The sequence below is a fragment of the Oryctolagus cuniculus genome, chromosome 1 (assembly GCF_964237555.1).
Source record: "Oryctolagus cuniculus chromosome 1, mOryCun1.1, whole genome shotgun sequence".
NCBI classification, from domain to species: domain Eukaryota; kingdom Metazoa; phylum Chordata; class Mammalia; order Lagomorpha; family Leporidae; genus Oryctolagus; species Oryctolagus cuniculus.
In genome coordinates, this window is record NC_091432.1 from 86,395,240 (window position 1) to 86,411,147 (window position 15,908).

General features: G+C 49.8%; 2 protein-coding genes across 2 annotated transcripts; both read left to right on the top strand.

Annotated features, from left to right (window-relative positions):
- The first annotated feature begins 282 nt into the window (after window positions 1-282).
- On the top strand, window positions 283-2,684 carry LOC138846101 (lysine-specific demethylase 4D-like). Its single transcript, XM_070060795.1, has one exon. The coding sequence runs from the start codon at window positions 298-300 to the stop codon at window positions 2,473-2,475; it is 2,178 nt and encodes a 725-aa protein (XP_069916896.1). The 5' UTR covers window positions 283-297; the 3' UTR covers window positions 2,476-2,684.
- Window positions 2,685-6,941: 4,257 nt separating this feature from the next.
- On the top strand, window positions 6,942-9,324 carry LOC138843084 (lysine-specific demethylase 4D-like). Its single transcript, XM_002708438.5, has one exon. The coding sequence runs from the start codon at window positions 6,957-6,959 to the stop codon at window positions 9,108-9,110; it is 2,154 nt and encodes a 717-aa protein (XP_002708484.3). The 5' UTR covers window positions 6,942-6,956; the 3' UTR covers window positions 9,111-9,324.
- The last annotated feature ends 6,584 nt before the right edge of the window (window positions 9,325-15,908 follow it).

Genomic DNA, 15,908 nt, shown 5'->3' on the forward strand with positions numbered 1-15,908 from the left:
CCAAGTGCTCTGACCCACTGTACCCACGGGGGATGCAGAAGCAGCTCCAGGTTTGGATGGGCCCAGCTCTGGCTGTTGAGGCCATTTGGGGAGTGAACAGGCAGATGGAAGACCTCCCTCTCTCACTCTGTGTGTGTGTGTGTGTGTGTGTGTGTGTGTGATTCTGCCTGTGAAATGAATGAATCCATCTTTACTAAAGAGAGACTACGTAGAGAAGATCCTCTGGGGGAAATTCTAGGGGGACGATCTAGAACACACCTGGGGACTCAGAGTCGCCCACTTTCCTGTCTTGCAGCCATGACGCCTGAGAGCTCCGGCCCCCAGAACCCCAGCTGCCACATCATGACCTTCTACCCAACCATGGAGGAGTTTATGGACTTCAACCAATTTATCGCTCAGATGGAATCTCAGGGTGCACACCGAGGAGGCCTGGCCAAGGTCATCCCACCCAAGGAGTGGAGGGCCAGACAGAGCTACGACGACATGGATGACATCTTGATAGCCCGCCCCCTCCAGCAGAAGGCCTATGGCGGGGCAGGTGTCTTCACTCAGTTCCACAGAAAGAGGAGAGCCATGAGCCTGAGACAGTATCGCCAGCTGGCCACCAGCACAAAATACCAGACCCCAGCGCACCTGACTTTCGAAGAGTTGGAGCAAAAGTACTGGAAGACCCGTGTCTACGATGCCCCGATCTACGGCGCTGGCATCAGCGGCTCTCTGTTTGATGAAAACACGGCACACTGGAACCTCAGGCGCCTGGGCTCGCCTCTGGACCTGCTGGCGCAGGAGTGCGGCGTCGTCATCGAGGGCGTCAACACGCCCTACCTGTACTTTGGCATGTGGAAGACCACGTTCGCCTGGCACACGGAGGACATGGACCTGTACAGCATCAACTACCTGCACTTCGGGGAGCCCAAGACGTGGTACGCGGTGCCCCCGGAGCACGGGCGGCGCCTGGAGCGCCTGGCCGGGCAGCTGTTCCCGGGCAGTTCCCGCAGCTGCCAGGCCTTCCTGCGGCACAAGGTGGCCCTCATCTCGCCCAGCGTCCTGCGGCAGAACGGCATCCCCTTCCGCCGCGTCACTCAGCAGGCTGGCGAGTTCATGGTGACCTTTCCTTACGGCTACCACGCGGGCTTCAACCACGGCTTCAACTGCGCCGAAGCCATCAATTTCGCCACCCCGCGCTGGATCGACTATGGCAAAGTGGCCTCCCAGTGCAGCTGCGGGGAGGCCAGGGTCACCTTTGACATGGACCCCTTCGTTCGTATCCTGCAACCCGAGCGCTACGAGCTGTGGAAACGCGGGCAAGACCGTGGCGCTGTGGCCCTCCCGGAGCCCATGGGCCACACAAGCCAGGATCCACACACTAGCCGGGAGCCAGGCACCAGCCAGACGCTTCTCACCAGCCAGGGGCCAAGCCTCAGCCAGGAGCCACGCAGCAGTGAGGAACCTCACAGCAGCCAGGAGCTTCTCACCAGCCAGGGGCCAAGCCTCAGCCAGGAGCCAGGCACCAGTGAGGAGCCATGCAGCAGCCAGAAATCACGCCGCTGCCTGAAGCCGCGCCCCAGCCACGCGTTGTGCACCAGCCAGGAGCTGACGGCCTGTAGGCAGGATCGCGGGCTCTGGAGGGCTGCCCTGGGCCTCAGGCAGCTTTCCTCGCCCCAGGCTAGGTCCACTGGGCCTGTGCCGGCCTCTGGTAGCACCCGTCGAGCTGCTCCTGTGGGCCCCGGATCTCAGTTGGCTCTGGGCCGCAGCAGTGATGTCACACTGCACACTGACGTTCGCAGGTCCAGGCAGCCCAGCCTGGCCTGGTTACCGACTCCAGCTCTGTCTGCCGAGGCTGTGCGCCTGTCAGCTGCCAGACCTGGTCGTGGTCGTGGTCTTGGTCGTAGTCGTGGTCGTGGTCGGCGTCCTCGGCCACTGCAAGCTGAGGAGCCCAGCCTGGAGGTTCCACCCAAGAGGCGGCTGTTGTCCCCCTCTGCACACACCGATGCTGGCGCCGAGGCTCCGCCCCTGCCCAGTGATGGAGCTTCAGAGGTCAGTGCTACTCAGAGCCCTGAACGCCCGTTTCCTGCCAAGGCTTCGGGATGTTGCTGCGCCCCGGATCTTCAACCCTTGGGGCCCCCGCTGGATCCCCATGCCCCGATGCACCCGGGCCCCTGCCTGCTCTCCTTGGACAGCATCACCGTGGGTCTCCCTGACGTGGTGCCGCTGACTCCTCCCAGCACCAGCGTGCAGCCATTCAGAAGCTTCTGCAGGGACACTGCTGGGGACTGGGCGTCTCCTGGGAATCAGGCAGAGGATGGGGTGGTGCGCCGCACTTGCGCCTCCAGAACCTTGGCTGCGTCTGTGCTTGCCCCCGGCCCTGGGGTGCCTGATGCTAGTCCCCTCTGGCTCAAGCCACAGGGAGGCGCTTTCTGGTGGCATGAGCCAAGTTCAGCACCAGTGAACGCTCTTCAGCCCCTGAGCCCTTGACCATCTGCTCTGTGACTGTGCAGTGGCCCCTGACCCTCAGAACCTGTAAAGTTCCCAGCCACGGGAGCATTCGTCCTGGCCTGTCCCCACTGGAGACCTAGTACCTGACTGGCATTTCTGATTTCTGCCTGTTATGTATTCCTCGTGCAAAGAGAAACGAGAACTCCTTGGCGTGTTTTTAAACTTAAATTGTATATGAAGCAGAGTAGATGAAAGGTAGTCAATGATTGTATTTTTGTATTCTTGTTGCTGAAGTTGTTGTAATTGCTCAAATAAACTTCACTGAATGAATTTAGTGTAAGTTTTTTCTCTAAGCTGGTTTAAAAAAGAAAATGTAGGAATAAGCTTATCTTAGCAATGCAGTCAGAACAAAAGGGATAGGATCAAGTACTCATGAATGCCAATGGCAGCTGACAAAATTCAAGCCTAGGTAGGCCTTGTTTCAAAACATACCACCACGAGGAAGCTGCATACCCTCTGAAGATGCAGACTTTTTATTTAGTTACTATTTAGTACCAAAGTCAGCATTTTACTGAAGAAGAAATACTTGATACATGTCTAGCAAAATATATAGAATTTAGAGGCATCCCTAATACAAAATGAAGGTTATATGTGCAGGAAGGCAGGTGGCAAAATGTATTTTGTTGTTGCAGTTGGTAGAAACGGAATAGCAGGACAACCCGGGGTGGGGAGAGTCTCGTCTTCCTTTTCTCCCCTGATCTTCACCCTAAGAGGGATTCTTGGCTGCCCAGAATTACAGCCCCAGACTCTTTAGTAAAATGCTCACGGGCATGTCGGCCACGAGGAAGCAGATGATAAGTTTATTTTTTTTAAAGATTTAGTTATTTGCTTGAAAGTCAGTGTTAAACAGAGAGAGAAGGAGAGGCAGACAGAGAGACAGAGAGAGAGAGAGAGAGAGAGAGAGAGAGAGAGAGGTCTTCCATCTGCTGGTTCACTCCCCAATTGGCCACAAGGGCCAGAGCTGCGCCGCTCCAAAGCCAGGAGCCAGGAGACTCTTCCAGGTCTCCCACGGCTCCACGGCTACGCAGGGGCCCAAGCACTTGGGCCATCTTCACTGCTTTCCCAGGCCACAGCAGAGTGCAGGATTGGAAGTTTAGCACCCTGGACTCAATTGGCGCCCATATGGGATGCTTGCAGGACTGGCAGTGGCTTTCACCGGCTATGCCACAGCAGTGTCCCTGCATATGCAAATCGGAATGACATACCACTACACTCTCACTCGATTGGACAACACTCAAAAGTTGATACTCATCCAGAGCTTGACAAAGTGAAAAGTGTAAATTGTCCTCCTAGGCAGAGAGTGTTTCAACTGATACAAACTTGGGCAGAACAGTTTGAATGGTCAAGTGTGCATTCACATACACGTTTTCCAAGATCTGTTCTTCTCTTTTTGAAAGATGTATTCATGCATTCGAAAGGCAGAGTTAGAGAGAGGCAGTGATCCTCTGGTTCACTCCCTAATGGCCTCAACCTCCAGAGCTGAGACGATCCTAAGCTAGGAGCCAGGAGCCAGGAGCTGCTTCTGCATCTCCCATGTGGGTGCAGTCCTGGGGCCATCCTCTGTGGCATACCCAGGTACAATAACAGGGAGCTGGACCTGATGAGGAGTAGCCCGGACTGGAACCAGCACCCATGTGGGATGCTGGCCCCATAGGTCCTAGACATCGGCTTTACCCGCTGTGCCACAGCGCCGGCCCCTTCCACAGAGCTTTGAAGTACACTTGAATGAGGCTGCTGCCAGCACATGACATGCTGGTTGACAATACACATTTTTATGAATAGAATGAGCACACTGAAATTAGAATGAAAAATGAATACATACATTAGAAATAGTTGTTTATCGTCAAGTACTGCGTGCATAAGACACTATTTCAATGCGTTTTCATTAATTTAATAAGAATGTAGCGGATGTATCAAATTGCACATATTAATGTGATTCTGTGTGATGTCTTGATGCATGTGTACATTGTGTAATAGCTATTCATGGGACTGGTGCTATGGCCTAGCGGGCAACACCACCACCTGCAATGGCAGCATCCCATATGGGTGCCAGTTAGAGTCTCAGTGCTGGGTAGTTAGCCGCATACCATAATCACTTTTTGTCTTTTTTTTTTTTTTTTTAAAAACAGGTTTTTGGTATGTTGTCACATATACAACTTGTGTTTATTAAGTGGTGTTCTTTTAATTTATTTGAAAGGCAGAGTGACCGAGAGAGGGGAAGAAACAGAGCAAAGAGGAGATCTTCCAGGGAGGCTAGCAGGGAGCTGCATTGGAAACAGAGCAGCCAGGAGTCCCGCACAGCTGTGGGCTGCTGGAGCCCTAAGTGGAGGCAACACAGCCTCGGCTCCACCTTCTTCACTTTAGTCCTTTCCTACTGAACTCACTTGAATCCTTTCTACCGAATGCGTCTTTTTCTTTACTATGAAGGATCTTCTAAAAGTTGCTAGAAATGTATTAAGAGGCTGGCGCCGAGGCTCACTTGGCTAATCCTCTGCCTGTGGCGCTGGCAGCCCCGGTTCTAGTCCCAATTGGGGCGCTGGATTCTGTCCCAGTAGCTCATCTTCCAGTCCAGCTCTCTGCTGTGGCCCAGGAAGGCAATGGAGGATGGCCCAGGTCCTTGGTCCTTGGGCCTGCACCCACATGGGAGACCAGGAGGAGGCACCTGGCTCCTGGCTTGGGATCGGCACAATGTGCCAGCCGCAGCGGGATGGCCATGGCAGCCATTTGAGAGGTGAAACAACAGAAGGAAGACCTTTCTCTCTCTCTCTGTCTCTCTCTCTCTCTCTGTCTAACCGTGCCTGCCTTCCTATAAATAAATGAATAAAGAAAGAAAGAAAGAAAAGAAAAAGAATAAAAGGAAATGTATTAAGAAAATCCATGTTTCTATATCAATTTTTAACCCTAAAATAATTGTATTTTTAAAAGGAATTTTGCAAATCTTTGAAAAGGACTTTTGTGTAAAATGTCCCCTTAGGGGCCTGTAGGGTGAGAGAAAGGATTAGTTCACACCCTACAGGGCTGACCTCCCATAGTGCATGTTCTGGCCACTCCCCTTCCACTCCAGCTTTCTGCCACTGCACCTGGGAAAGCTGTGGGAATGGCCCAAGTACTCCAGCCCCTGCCCCTCTTGGGGGAGACCAGGATGGAATTCCTGGCTCCTGGGCTCAGCCTGGCCCAGCCCTGCCTGTGGCTCCCAGCTGGGGAGGGAGCCAGCAGATGCAAGACAGGTTGTTGTCACTCTTCCTTCCCAATGAAGCTGTTCACAAAGTACCCGCTCCATTCGTTTGATATTCGTGTTGCTCCCTGGGATTTCTTTGGTTGTATCTGTCAAGGTTGCCTGTCCCCAACACTTGATTTTCAACTCTGATGTTCCTTTGAGTTTGGCTACAAATGTCAACGCAAAGGTGGGGCAAAATGAAGCTGGCTGTCAGACAGAAACCCAGCTCTGGGATTTCCTGAGCTGAGCACTGATTGGATTCGAACCTGGCCCAGGTATAAAGCCGGAAGGAAGCGCGGAGAGATGGAGCCTCCTTGCGACTGCAGCGGCCACGGGAAACCACCTCTCTCTGAGTCCTAGAGTGTGTTCACCTGGATCAGGATTTCATCCACGGCAGGTAGCTCAATTTCTTATTCTGTTAGGCCATATTTGGTGCCTGTGCTTTTGAGAAAGTCCTTATGCCAAAAGCGTTGAAGACTCCATTTCAACTTTAAAAACGTCTTTGGGAGACGTTGATTAATGCCACCTATGTTATCCTAATATGCTTTATGTGCGTTGTCTCTCTGTTCTCTTCGTGTTTCTCCATGTACTCTTCTGTAGGAGTATTCACGGATTTTTTCAAACATGTATTTATTTTTTGAGTGGCAGGGTTAAGACAGAGAGATGGAGAGACGGGGAAAGAGGTCTTCCCTCCTTGGGTTCTGCTATGACATTAACAAGCCTGCAAAAGAGACCTTCTCATTTCTCTACATTTCGATCTCTGTTAGGGCTTCCCATAGAAAGGAAACCACGTAGCAAATCAGCAGAGAGGGGCAGGCCGCTCTAGCTTAGGTGGTTAATCCTCCGCCTAGGGGCCAGCATCCCCAATGGGCTCTGATTGGAGTTCCAACGGCTCTGCTCTCAACCCTGCTCCCTGAGATGGCCTGGGAAAGCAGTGGAAGGAGATCCAAGTGCTCTGACCCACTGTACCCACGGGGGATGCAGAAGCAGCTCCAGGTTTGGATGGGCCCAGCTCTGGCTGTTGAGGCCATTTGGGGAGTGAACAGGCAGATGGAAGACCTCCCTCTCTCACTCTGTGTGTGTGTGTGTGTGTGTGTGTGTGTGTGATTCTGCCTGTGAAATGAATGAATCCATCTTTACTAAAGAGAGACTACGTAGAGAAGATCCTCTGGGGGAAATTCTAGGGGGACGATCTAGAACACACCTGGGGACTCAGAGTCGCCCACTTTCCTGTCTTGCAGCCATGACGCCTGAGAGCTCCGGCCCCCAGAACCCCAGCTGCCACATCATGACCTTCTACCCAACCATGGAGGAGTTTATGGACTTCAACCAATTTATCGCTCAGATGGAATCTCAGGGTGCACACCGAGGAGGCCTGGCCAAGGTCATCCCACCCAAGGAGTGGAGGGCCAGACAGAGCTACGACGACATGGATGACATCTTGATAGCCCGCCCCCTCCAGCAGAAGGCCTATGGCGGGGCAGGTGTCTTCACTCAGTTCCACAGAAAGAGGAGAGCCATGAGCCTGAGACAGTATCGCCAGCTGGCCACCAGCACAAAATACCAGACCCCAGCGCACCTGACTTTCGAAGAGTTGGAGCAAAAGTACTGGAAGACCCGTGTCTACGATGCCCCGATCTACGGCGCTGGCATCAGCGGCTCTCTGTTTGATGAAAACACGGCACACTGGAACCTCAGGCGCCTGGGCTCGCCTCTGGACCTGCTGGCGCAGGAGTGCGGCGTCGTCATCGAGGGCGTCAACACGCCCTACCTGTACTTTGGCATGTGGAAGACCACGTTCGCCTGGCACACGGAGGACATGGACCTGTACAGCATCAACTACCTGCACTTCGGGGAGCCCAAGACGTGGTACGCGGTGCCCCCGGAGCACGGGCGGCGCCTGGAGCGCCTGGCCGGGCAGCTGTTCCCGGGCAGTTCCCGCAGCTGCCAGGCCTTCCTGCGGCACAAGGTGGCCCTCATCTCGCCCAGCGTCCTGCGGCAGAACGGCATCCCCTTCCGCCGCGTCACTCAGCAGGCTGGCGAGTTCATGGTGACCTTTCCTTACGGCTACCACGCGGGCTTCAACCACGGCTTCAACTGCGCCGAAGCCATCAATTTCGCCACCCCGCGCTGGATCGACTATGGCAAAGTGGCCTCCCAGTGCAGCTGCGGGGAGGCCAGGGTCACCTTTGACATGGACCCCTTCGTTCGTATCCTGCAACCCGAGCGCTACGAGCTGTGGAAACGCGGGCAAGACCGTGGCGCTGTGGCCCTCCCGGAGCCCATGGGCCAAACAAGCCAGGATCCACACACTAGCCGGGAGCCAGGCACCAGCCAGACGCTTCTCACCAGCCAGGGGCCAAGCCTCAGCCAGGAGCCACGCAGCAGTGAGGAACCTCACAGCAGCCAGGAGCTTCTCACCAGCCAGGGGCCAAGCCTCAGCCAGGAGCCAGGCACCAGTGAGGAGCCATGCAGCAGCCAGAAATCACGCCGCTGCCTGAAGCCGCGCCCCAGCCACGCGTTGTGCACCAGCCAGGAGCTGACGGCCTGTAGGCAGGATCGCGGGCTCTGGAGGGCTGCCCTGGGCCTCAGGCAGCTTTCCTCGCCCCAGGCTAGGTCCACTGGGCCTGTGCCGGCCTCTGGTAGCACCCGTCGAGCTGCTCCTGTGGGCCCCGGATCTCAGTTGGCTCTGGGCCGCAGCAGTGATGTCACACTGCACACTGACGTTCGCAGGTCCAGGCAGCCCAGCCTGGCCTGGTTACCGACTCCAGCTCTGTCTGCCGAGGCTGTGCGCCTGTCAGCTGCCAGACCTAGTCGTGCTCGTGGTCGGCATCCTCGGCCACTGCAAGCTGAGGAGCCCAGCCTGGAGGTTCCACCCAAGAGGCGGCTGTTGTCCCCCTCTGCACACACCGATGCTGGCGCCGAGGCTCCGCCCCTGCCCAGTGATGGAGCTTCAGAGGTCAGTGCTACTCAGAGCCCTGAACGCCCGTTTCCTGCCAAGGCTTCGGGATGTTGCTGCGCCCCGGATCTTCAACCCTTGGGGCCCCCGCTGGATCCCCATGCCCCGATGCACCCGGGCCCCTGCCTGCTCTCCTTGGACAGCATCACCGTGGGTCTCCCTGACGTGGTGCCGCTGGCTCCTCCCAGCACCAGCGTGCAGCCATTCAGAAGCTTCTGCAGGGACACTACTGGGGACTGGGCGTCTCCTGGGAATCAGGCAGAGGATGGGGTGGTGCGCCGCACTTGCGCCTCCAGAACCTTGGCTGCGTCTGTGCTTGCCCCCGGCCCTGGTGTGCCTGATGCTAGTCCCCTCTGGCTCAAGCCACAGGGAGGCGCTTTCTGGTGGCATGAGCCAAGTTCAGCACCAGTGAACGCTCTTCAGCCCCTGAGCCCTTGACCATCTGCTCTGTGACTGTGCAGTGGCCCCTGACCCTCAGAACCTGTAAAGTTCCCAGCCACGGGAGCATTCGTCCTGGCCTGTCCCCACTGGAGACCTAGTACCTGACTGGCATTTCTGATTTCTGCCTGTTATGTATTCCTCGTGCAAAGAGAAACGAGAACTCCTTGGCGTGTTTTTCAACTTAAATTGTATATGAAGCAGGGTAGATGAAAGGTAGTCAATGATTGTATTTTTGTATTCTTGTTGCTGAAGTTGTTGTAATTGCTCAAATAAACTTCACTGAATGAATTTAGTGTAAGTTTTTTCTCTAAGCTGGTTTAAAAAAGAAAATGTAGGAATAAGCTTATCTTAGCAATGCAGTCAGAACAAAAGGGATAGGATCAAGTACTCATGAATGCCAATGGCAGCTGACAAAATTCAAGCCTAGGTAGGCCTTGTTTCAAAACATACCACCACGAGGAAGCTGCATACCCTCTGAAGATGCAGACTTTTTATTTAGTTACTATTTAGTACCAAAGTCAGCATTTTACTGAAGAAGAAATACTTGATACATGTCTAGCAAAATATATAGAATTTAGAGGCATCCCTAATACAAAATGAAGGTTATATGTGCAGGAAGGCAGGTGGCAAAATGTATTTTGTTGTTGCAGTTGGTAGAAACGGAATAGCAGGACAACCCGGGGTGGGGAGAGTCTCGTCTTCCTTTTCTCCCCTGATCTTCACCCTAAGAGGGATTCTTGGCTGCCCAGAATTACAGCCCCAGACTCTTTAGTAAAATGCTCACGGGCATGTCGGCCACGAGGAAGCAGATGATAAGTTTATTTTTTTTAAAGATTTAGTTATTTGCTTGAAAGTCAGTGTTAAACAGAGAGAGAAGGAGAGGCAGACAGAGAGACAGAGAGAGAGAGAGAGAGAGAGAGAGAGAGAGAGAGAGGTCTTCCATCTGCTGGTTCACTCCCCAATTGGCCACAAGGGCCAGAGCTGCGCCGCTCCAAAGCCAGGAGCCAGGAGACTCTTCCAGGTCTCCCACGGCTCCACGGCTACGCAGGGGCCCAAGCACTTGGGCCATCTTCACTGCTTTCCCAGGCCACAGCAGAGTGCAGGATTGGAAGTTTAGCACCCTGGACTCAATTGGCGCCCATATGGGATGCTTGCAGGACTGGCAGTGGCTTTCACCGGCTATGCCACAGCAGTGTCCCTGCATATGCAAATCGGAATGACATACCACTACACTCTCACTCGATTGGACAACACTCAAAAGTTGATACTCATCCAGAGCTTGACAAAGTGAAAAGTGTAAATTGTCCTCCTAGGCAGAGAGTGTTTCAACTGATACAAACTTGGGCAGAACAGTTTGAATGGTCAAGTGTGCATTCACATACACGTTTTCCAAGATCTGTTCTTCTCTTTTTGAAAGATGTATTCACGTATTCGAAAGGCAGAGTTAGAGAGAGGCAGTGATCCTCTGGTTCACTCCCTAATGGCCTCAACCTCCAGAGCTGAGATGATCCTAAGCCAGGAGCCAGGAACCAGGAGCCAGGAGCCAGGAGCTGCTTCTGCGTCTCCCATGTGGGTGCAGTCCTGGGGCCATCCTCTGTGGCATACCCAGGTACAATAACAGGGAGCTGGACCTGATGAGGAGTAGCCTGGACTGGAACCAGCACCCATGTGGGATGCTGGCCCCATAGGTCCTAGACATCGTCTTTACCCGCTGTGCCACAGCACCGGCCCCTTCCACAGAGCTTTGAAGTACACTTGAATGAGGCTGCTGCCAGCACATGACATGCTGGTTGACAATACACATTTTTATGAATAGAATGAGCACACTGAAATTAGAATGAAAAATGAATACATACATTAGAAATAGTTGTTTATCGTCAAGTACTGCGTGCATAAGACACTATTTCAATGCGTTTTCATTAATTTAATAAGAATGTAGCGGATGTATCAAATTGCACATATTAATGTGATTCTGTGTGATGTCTTGATGCATGTGTACATTGTGTAATAGCTATTCATGGGACTGGTGCTATGGCCTAGCGGGCAACACCACCACCTGCAATGGCAGCATCCCATATGGGTGCCAGTTAGAGTCTCAGTGCTGGGTAGTTAGCCGCATACCATAATCGCTTTTTGTCTTTTTTTTTTTTAAAAAAAAACAGGTTTTTGGTATGTAGTCACATACACAACATCTACTTATTAAGTGGTGTTCTTTTAATTTATTTGAAAGGCAGAGTGACCGAGAGAGGGGAAGAAACAGAGCAAAGAGGAGATCTTCCAGGGAGGCTAGCAGGGAGCTGCATTGGAAACAGAGCAGCCAGGAGTCCCGCACAGCTGTGGGCTGCTGGAGCCCTAAGTGGAGGCAACACAGCCTCGGCTCCACCTTCTTCACTTTAGTCCTTTCCTACTGAACTCACTTGAATCCTTTCTACCGAATGCGTCTTTTTCTTAACTATGAAGGATCTTCCAAAAATTGCTAGAAATGTATTAAGAGGCTGGCGCCGAGGCTCACTTGGCTAATCCTCTGCCTGTGGTGCTGGCAGCCCCGGTTCTAGTCCCAATTGGGGCGCCGGATTCTGTCCCAGTTGCTCATCTTCCAGTCCAGCTCTCTGCTGTGGCCCAGGAAGGCAGTGGAGGATGGCCCAGGTCCTTGGGCCCTGCACCCACATGGGAGACCAGGAGGAGGCACCTGGCTCCTGGCTTGGGATCAGCGCAATGTGCCAGCCGCAGCGGGATGGCCATGGCAGCCATTTGAGAGGTGAAACAACAAGGGAAGGAAGACCTTTCTCTCTGTCTCTCTCTCTCTCTCTCTCTCACTATGTAACTGGCTGCCTGCCAAAAAAAAAAAAAAAAAAAAAAAAAAAAAAAAAAAAAAAAAGAAAGAAAAGAAAAATAAAAAAAGAAATGTATTAAAAAAATCTATGTTTCTATATCAATTTTTAACACTAAAATAATTGTATTTTTGAAAGGAATTTTGCAAAAACTTTGAAAAGGACTTTTGTGTAAAATGTCCCCTTAGGGGCCTGTAGGGTGACAGAAAGGATTAGTTCACACCCTACAGGGCTGACCTCCCATAGTGCTTGTTCTGGCCACTCCCCTTCCTCTCCAGCTTTCTGCCACTGCACCTGGGAAAGCTGTGGGAATGGCCCAAGTACTCCAGCCCCTGCCCCTCTTGGGGGAGACCAGGATGGAATAGCTGGCCCCTGGGTTCAGTTGGCCCAGCTCTGACTATTTTTTAAAAGATTTATTTATTTGTTTTGAAAGACTTATAAAGAGAAAGAAAGAAAGAACTTTCATCTGCTGGTTCACCCCCCAGATGGCCATAATGGCCAGTGCTGGAACAGGCTGAAGCTGGGAGCCAGGTCCTTCATCCAGGTTTCCCACAGGGTGGTAGGGGCCCAAGTACCCGGGTCATACTCTGCTTCTTTTCCTAGATCATTAGTAGGGAGCAGGATGTGAAGTAGTGCAACCAGGACCTGAATCAGTACGTACATGAGATGCCAGTTTTGCAGGTGACAACGTCACCCATTCTGCCACAACACCAGCCCGAGTATGAATTTTTAAACTGAAGTGTTTGTTGTTGCCATGTCATATTTCCAATCCCTTCCCCAAAATTTGGATCTCTACCACAGTTAGATTTTTTTTTTTTCAATGAGAATTGTGTATTTGGGGATTTTGGCTTTCAAGATTTCAGTGTTTGGAATTTCAATCATTTGGGATTGTGACTTTTGGGACTTCAAATTTTAGGGATTTTAGACACCAGGGACTTGATCTTTGGGACTATAGTGTTCAGGATTCTGTGTTTTGGAATTATGATGAGCACTGCTGGAAGGGATGCGCCATGTTCAGAGAACTTGACACTCACATCCATTGCTTGTAGGAATGGAAAAATACATAGCACTCTCCCTTTTTTGGAAATCTAATAAATTGCCTTTATTTCTTTTTTTAAACAACATTTACTGTTCTAATGAGATGTGTATTTAAAGATTTTTTTCTAATGAAACAGTTATTTAAGGAATACAAACTTCATGCATTTCATAAGTACAGCTTTAGGTATATAGTGATTCTTCCCACCGTACCCACCCTCCCACACCATTTTCTGCTCCCTCTCCTATTTCCAGTCTTATTTTTTACTAAGATCTATTTTCAATTAACCTTATACACAGATTAACTCTAGGCTAAGTAAAGAGTTCAACAATTCATATGAAAAAAAAAAAAACTGTCCCTCAATAATTGAGACAAGGGCTGTTCAAAGTCATTGCATCTCAAAGTTGGTTTCACTTCTTTTTTTCTGTTTTGAGAAATTTAATTAACTTTAAAGAGGCACCCAAGAATTATATATTTTCACAAACACTTAGACATAGCTGTGATTTATGAGACATAAGAATATCCTCCACTTAATACATTAAAAGAAAGTAAGACTTTGGGAACAAGTTTTATCATTAATTAAAGAAGCATCTAAGAAGACAAGCACTTGAGTTGGACACTTTGGCATAACTAAAACTTATGAGACTTAAGAATATCCTCTACTTAATACACTAAAACAAAATAAATCTTTGGAAATAAATTTTCTGCTAATTCTCATAATACAACTCTTTGAGGACAGAGGTCCTGCATGGGAAGTTAGTGCACAGTGATTCCTGTTGTGTTAACACTCTTATGTATGATGTCAGTAATCACCCAAGGCTCCTGACATGAGCTGACTAGACTATGGAAGCCTTTTGAACCCACAAACTTGGTCAGTATTTAGACAAGGTAATAAACTAAGTGGAAGATCTCTTCTTCCTTCAGAGAAAAAAGTACATCCTTCTTTGAAGACCACTTCTTTCCACTGGGGTCTCACCCACAGAGGTCCTTCAAGTAAGAAAATTTTTGCCACAGTATCTTGGCTTCCATGCCTGAAATGCTTTGTGGACTTTTCCGTCAAACCAGAATGCCTTAAGGGTTGATTCTGAGGCCAGGGTGCTACTTAAAGCAATTATCATTCTATGAGTCACAGTATGGACTGCTTTCCATGTTGGAGCAGTCACCCCTTTTTAATTCTATTTATTATTATTACCAAATATTTAAGCCTATTTACATGATCACTTTAACACTTTATCCTATCTATATGAGCACTTTAACACTTAATCCTATCCATATGAACATTTAAAATGCTATTATTACTGCCCAGCTATAGAGGATTTGGAGTTCCATGGCTAGTTTTTAAAATGTACCCTTAGAGATAAGTACACAGGAATGTATGCAGAACTACACAGCTTTACAGTTACAAACTTCACGTATTTCATAATTACAACTTTGGAAACATGGTGCTTCTTCCCACCATGCCCGCACTCCCCCTCACATTCCCACCCCTCTTCCTCCTCTGTCTCTTATTCTTAATCTGATTTTTTACTAAGATCTATTTTTTTCTAACTTTTTTTTTTTTGACAGATAGAGTTAGACAGTGAGAGAGAGAGAGAGAGAGAGACAGAGAGAAAGGTCTTCCTTCCGTTGATTCACCCCACAAATGGCCACAATGGCCGGAGCTATGCCAATCCGAAGCCAGGAGCCAGGCACTTCCTCCTGGACTCCCATGCAGGTGCAGGGGCCCAAGCACTTGGGTCATCCTTCACTGCCTTCGCAGGCCACAGCAGAGAGCAGGACTGGAAGAGGAGCAACTGGGACTAGAACCCAGCACCCATATGAAATGCCAGTGCCACAGGTGGAGGATTAACCAAGTGAGCCACGGTGCCAGCCCCTAAGGTCTATTTTCAATTAACTTTATACACATATAATTAACTCTGTTAGGTAAAGAGTTCAACAAATAGTATGAAAGAAAAGGCTGTTCCTCAAGATTCAAGACAATTGCTGTTCAAAGACATTGCTTCTCAAAATGTCAATTTCACTTGTATAGATTAGTTTTCAGGTGCTTTATTAGTTAACATAGATCAGGGAGAACATATGATATTTGTCCTTGAGGGACTGGCTTATTTCACTAAGCATAATGTTTTCCAGTTTCATCCATTTTATTGCAAATGAGAGGATTTCATTTTATGTTAATCTCTGCGTAGTATTCCACGATGTACATATCCCATAATTTCTTTATCCAGTCTTCAGTTGACAGGCATTTGAGTTTATTCCATGTCTTAGCTATTGTGAATTGAACTGCAATAAACATGGGGATACAGATAACTCTTTCATATGCTGATTTCATTTCCCTTAGGTTAATTCCCAGGAGTGGGATGGCTGGGTCATATGGTAGGCCTATATTCAGATTTCTGAGGTATCTCCATACTGACTTCCATAGTGCCTTTACCAGTTTACATTCCTATCAACAGTGGATTAGGGTACTTTTCCCCCACATCTTTGTCAGCATTTGTTGTTTGTTGATTTCTGTATGAAAGCCATTCTAACCTCCTTGTGGTTTTGATTTGCATTTCCCTGATGGCTAGTGATCCTGAGCATTTTTTCCTGTGTCTGTTGGCCATTTGGATTTACTCTTTTGAAAAATGCCTGTTTAAGTCCTTTGCCCATATCTTAACTGGGTTGTGTGTTTGGTTGCTGTTGAGTTTCTTGATCTATTTATATATTCTGGTTATTAAACCTTTATCAGTTGTTTATATCAGTTGTATCAGTTGTTTATAGTTTGCAAATAATTTCTCTTATTCTGTCAGTTGCCTCTTCACTTCGCTATTTCTTCTGCAGTACATAAGCTCAATTTGATGTAATCACTTTTGTCAATTTTGTCTTTGATTGCCTGTGCCTCAGGGGTCTTTTCCAAGAACTCTTTGCCTATGCCAATGTCTTGCAAGG

Excerpts from the sequence above, each read along its gene's own strand:
- LOC138846101 (XM_070060795.1), top strand. The coding sequence starts at position 298 with ATGACGCCTGAGAGCTCCGGCCCCCAGAACCCCAGCTGCCACATCATG.
- LOC138843084 (XM_002708438.5), top strand. The coding sequence starts at position 6,957 with ATGACGCCTGAGAGCTCCGGCCCCCAGAACCCCAGCTGCCACATCATG.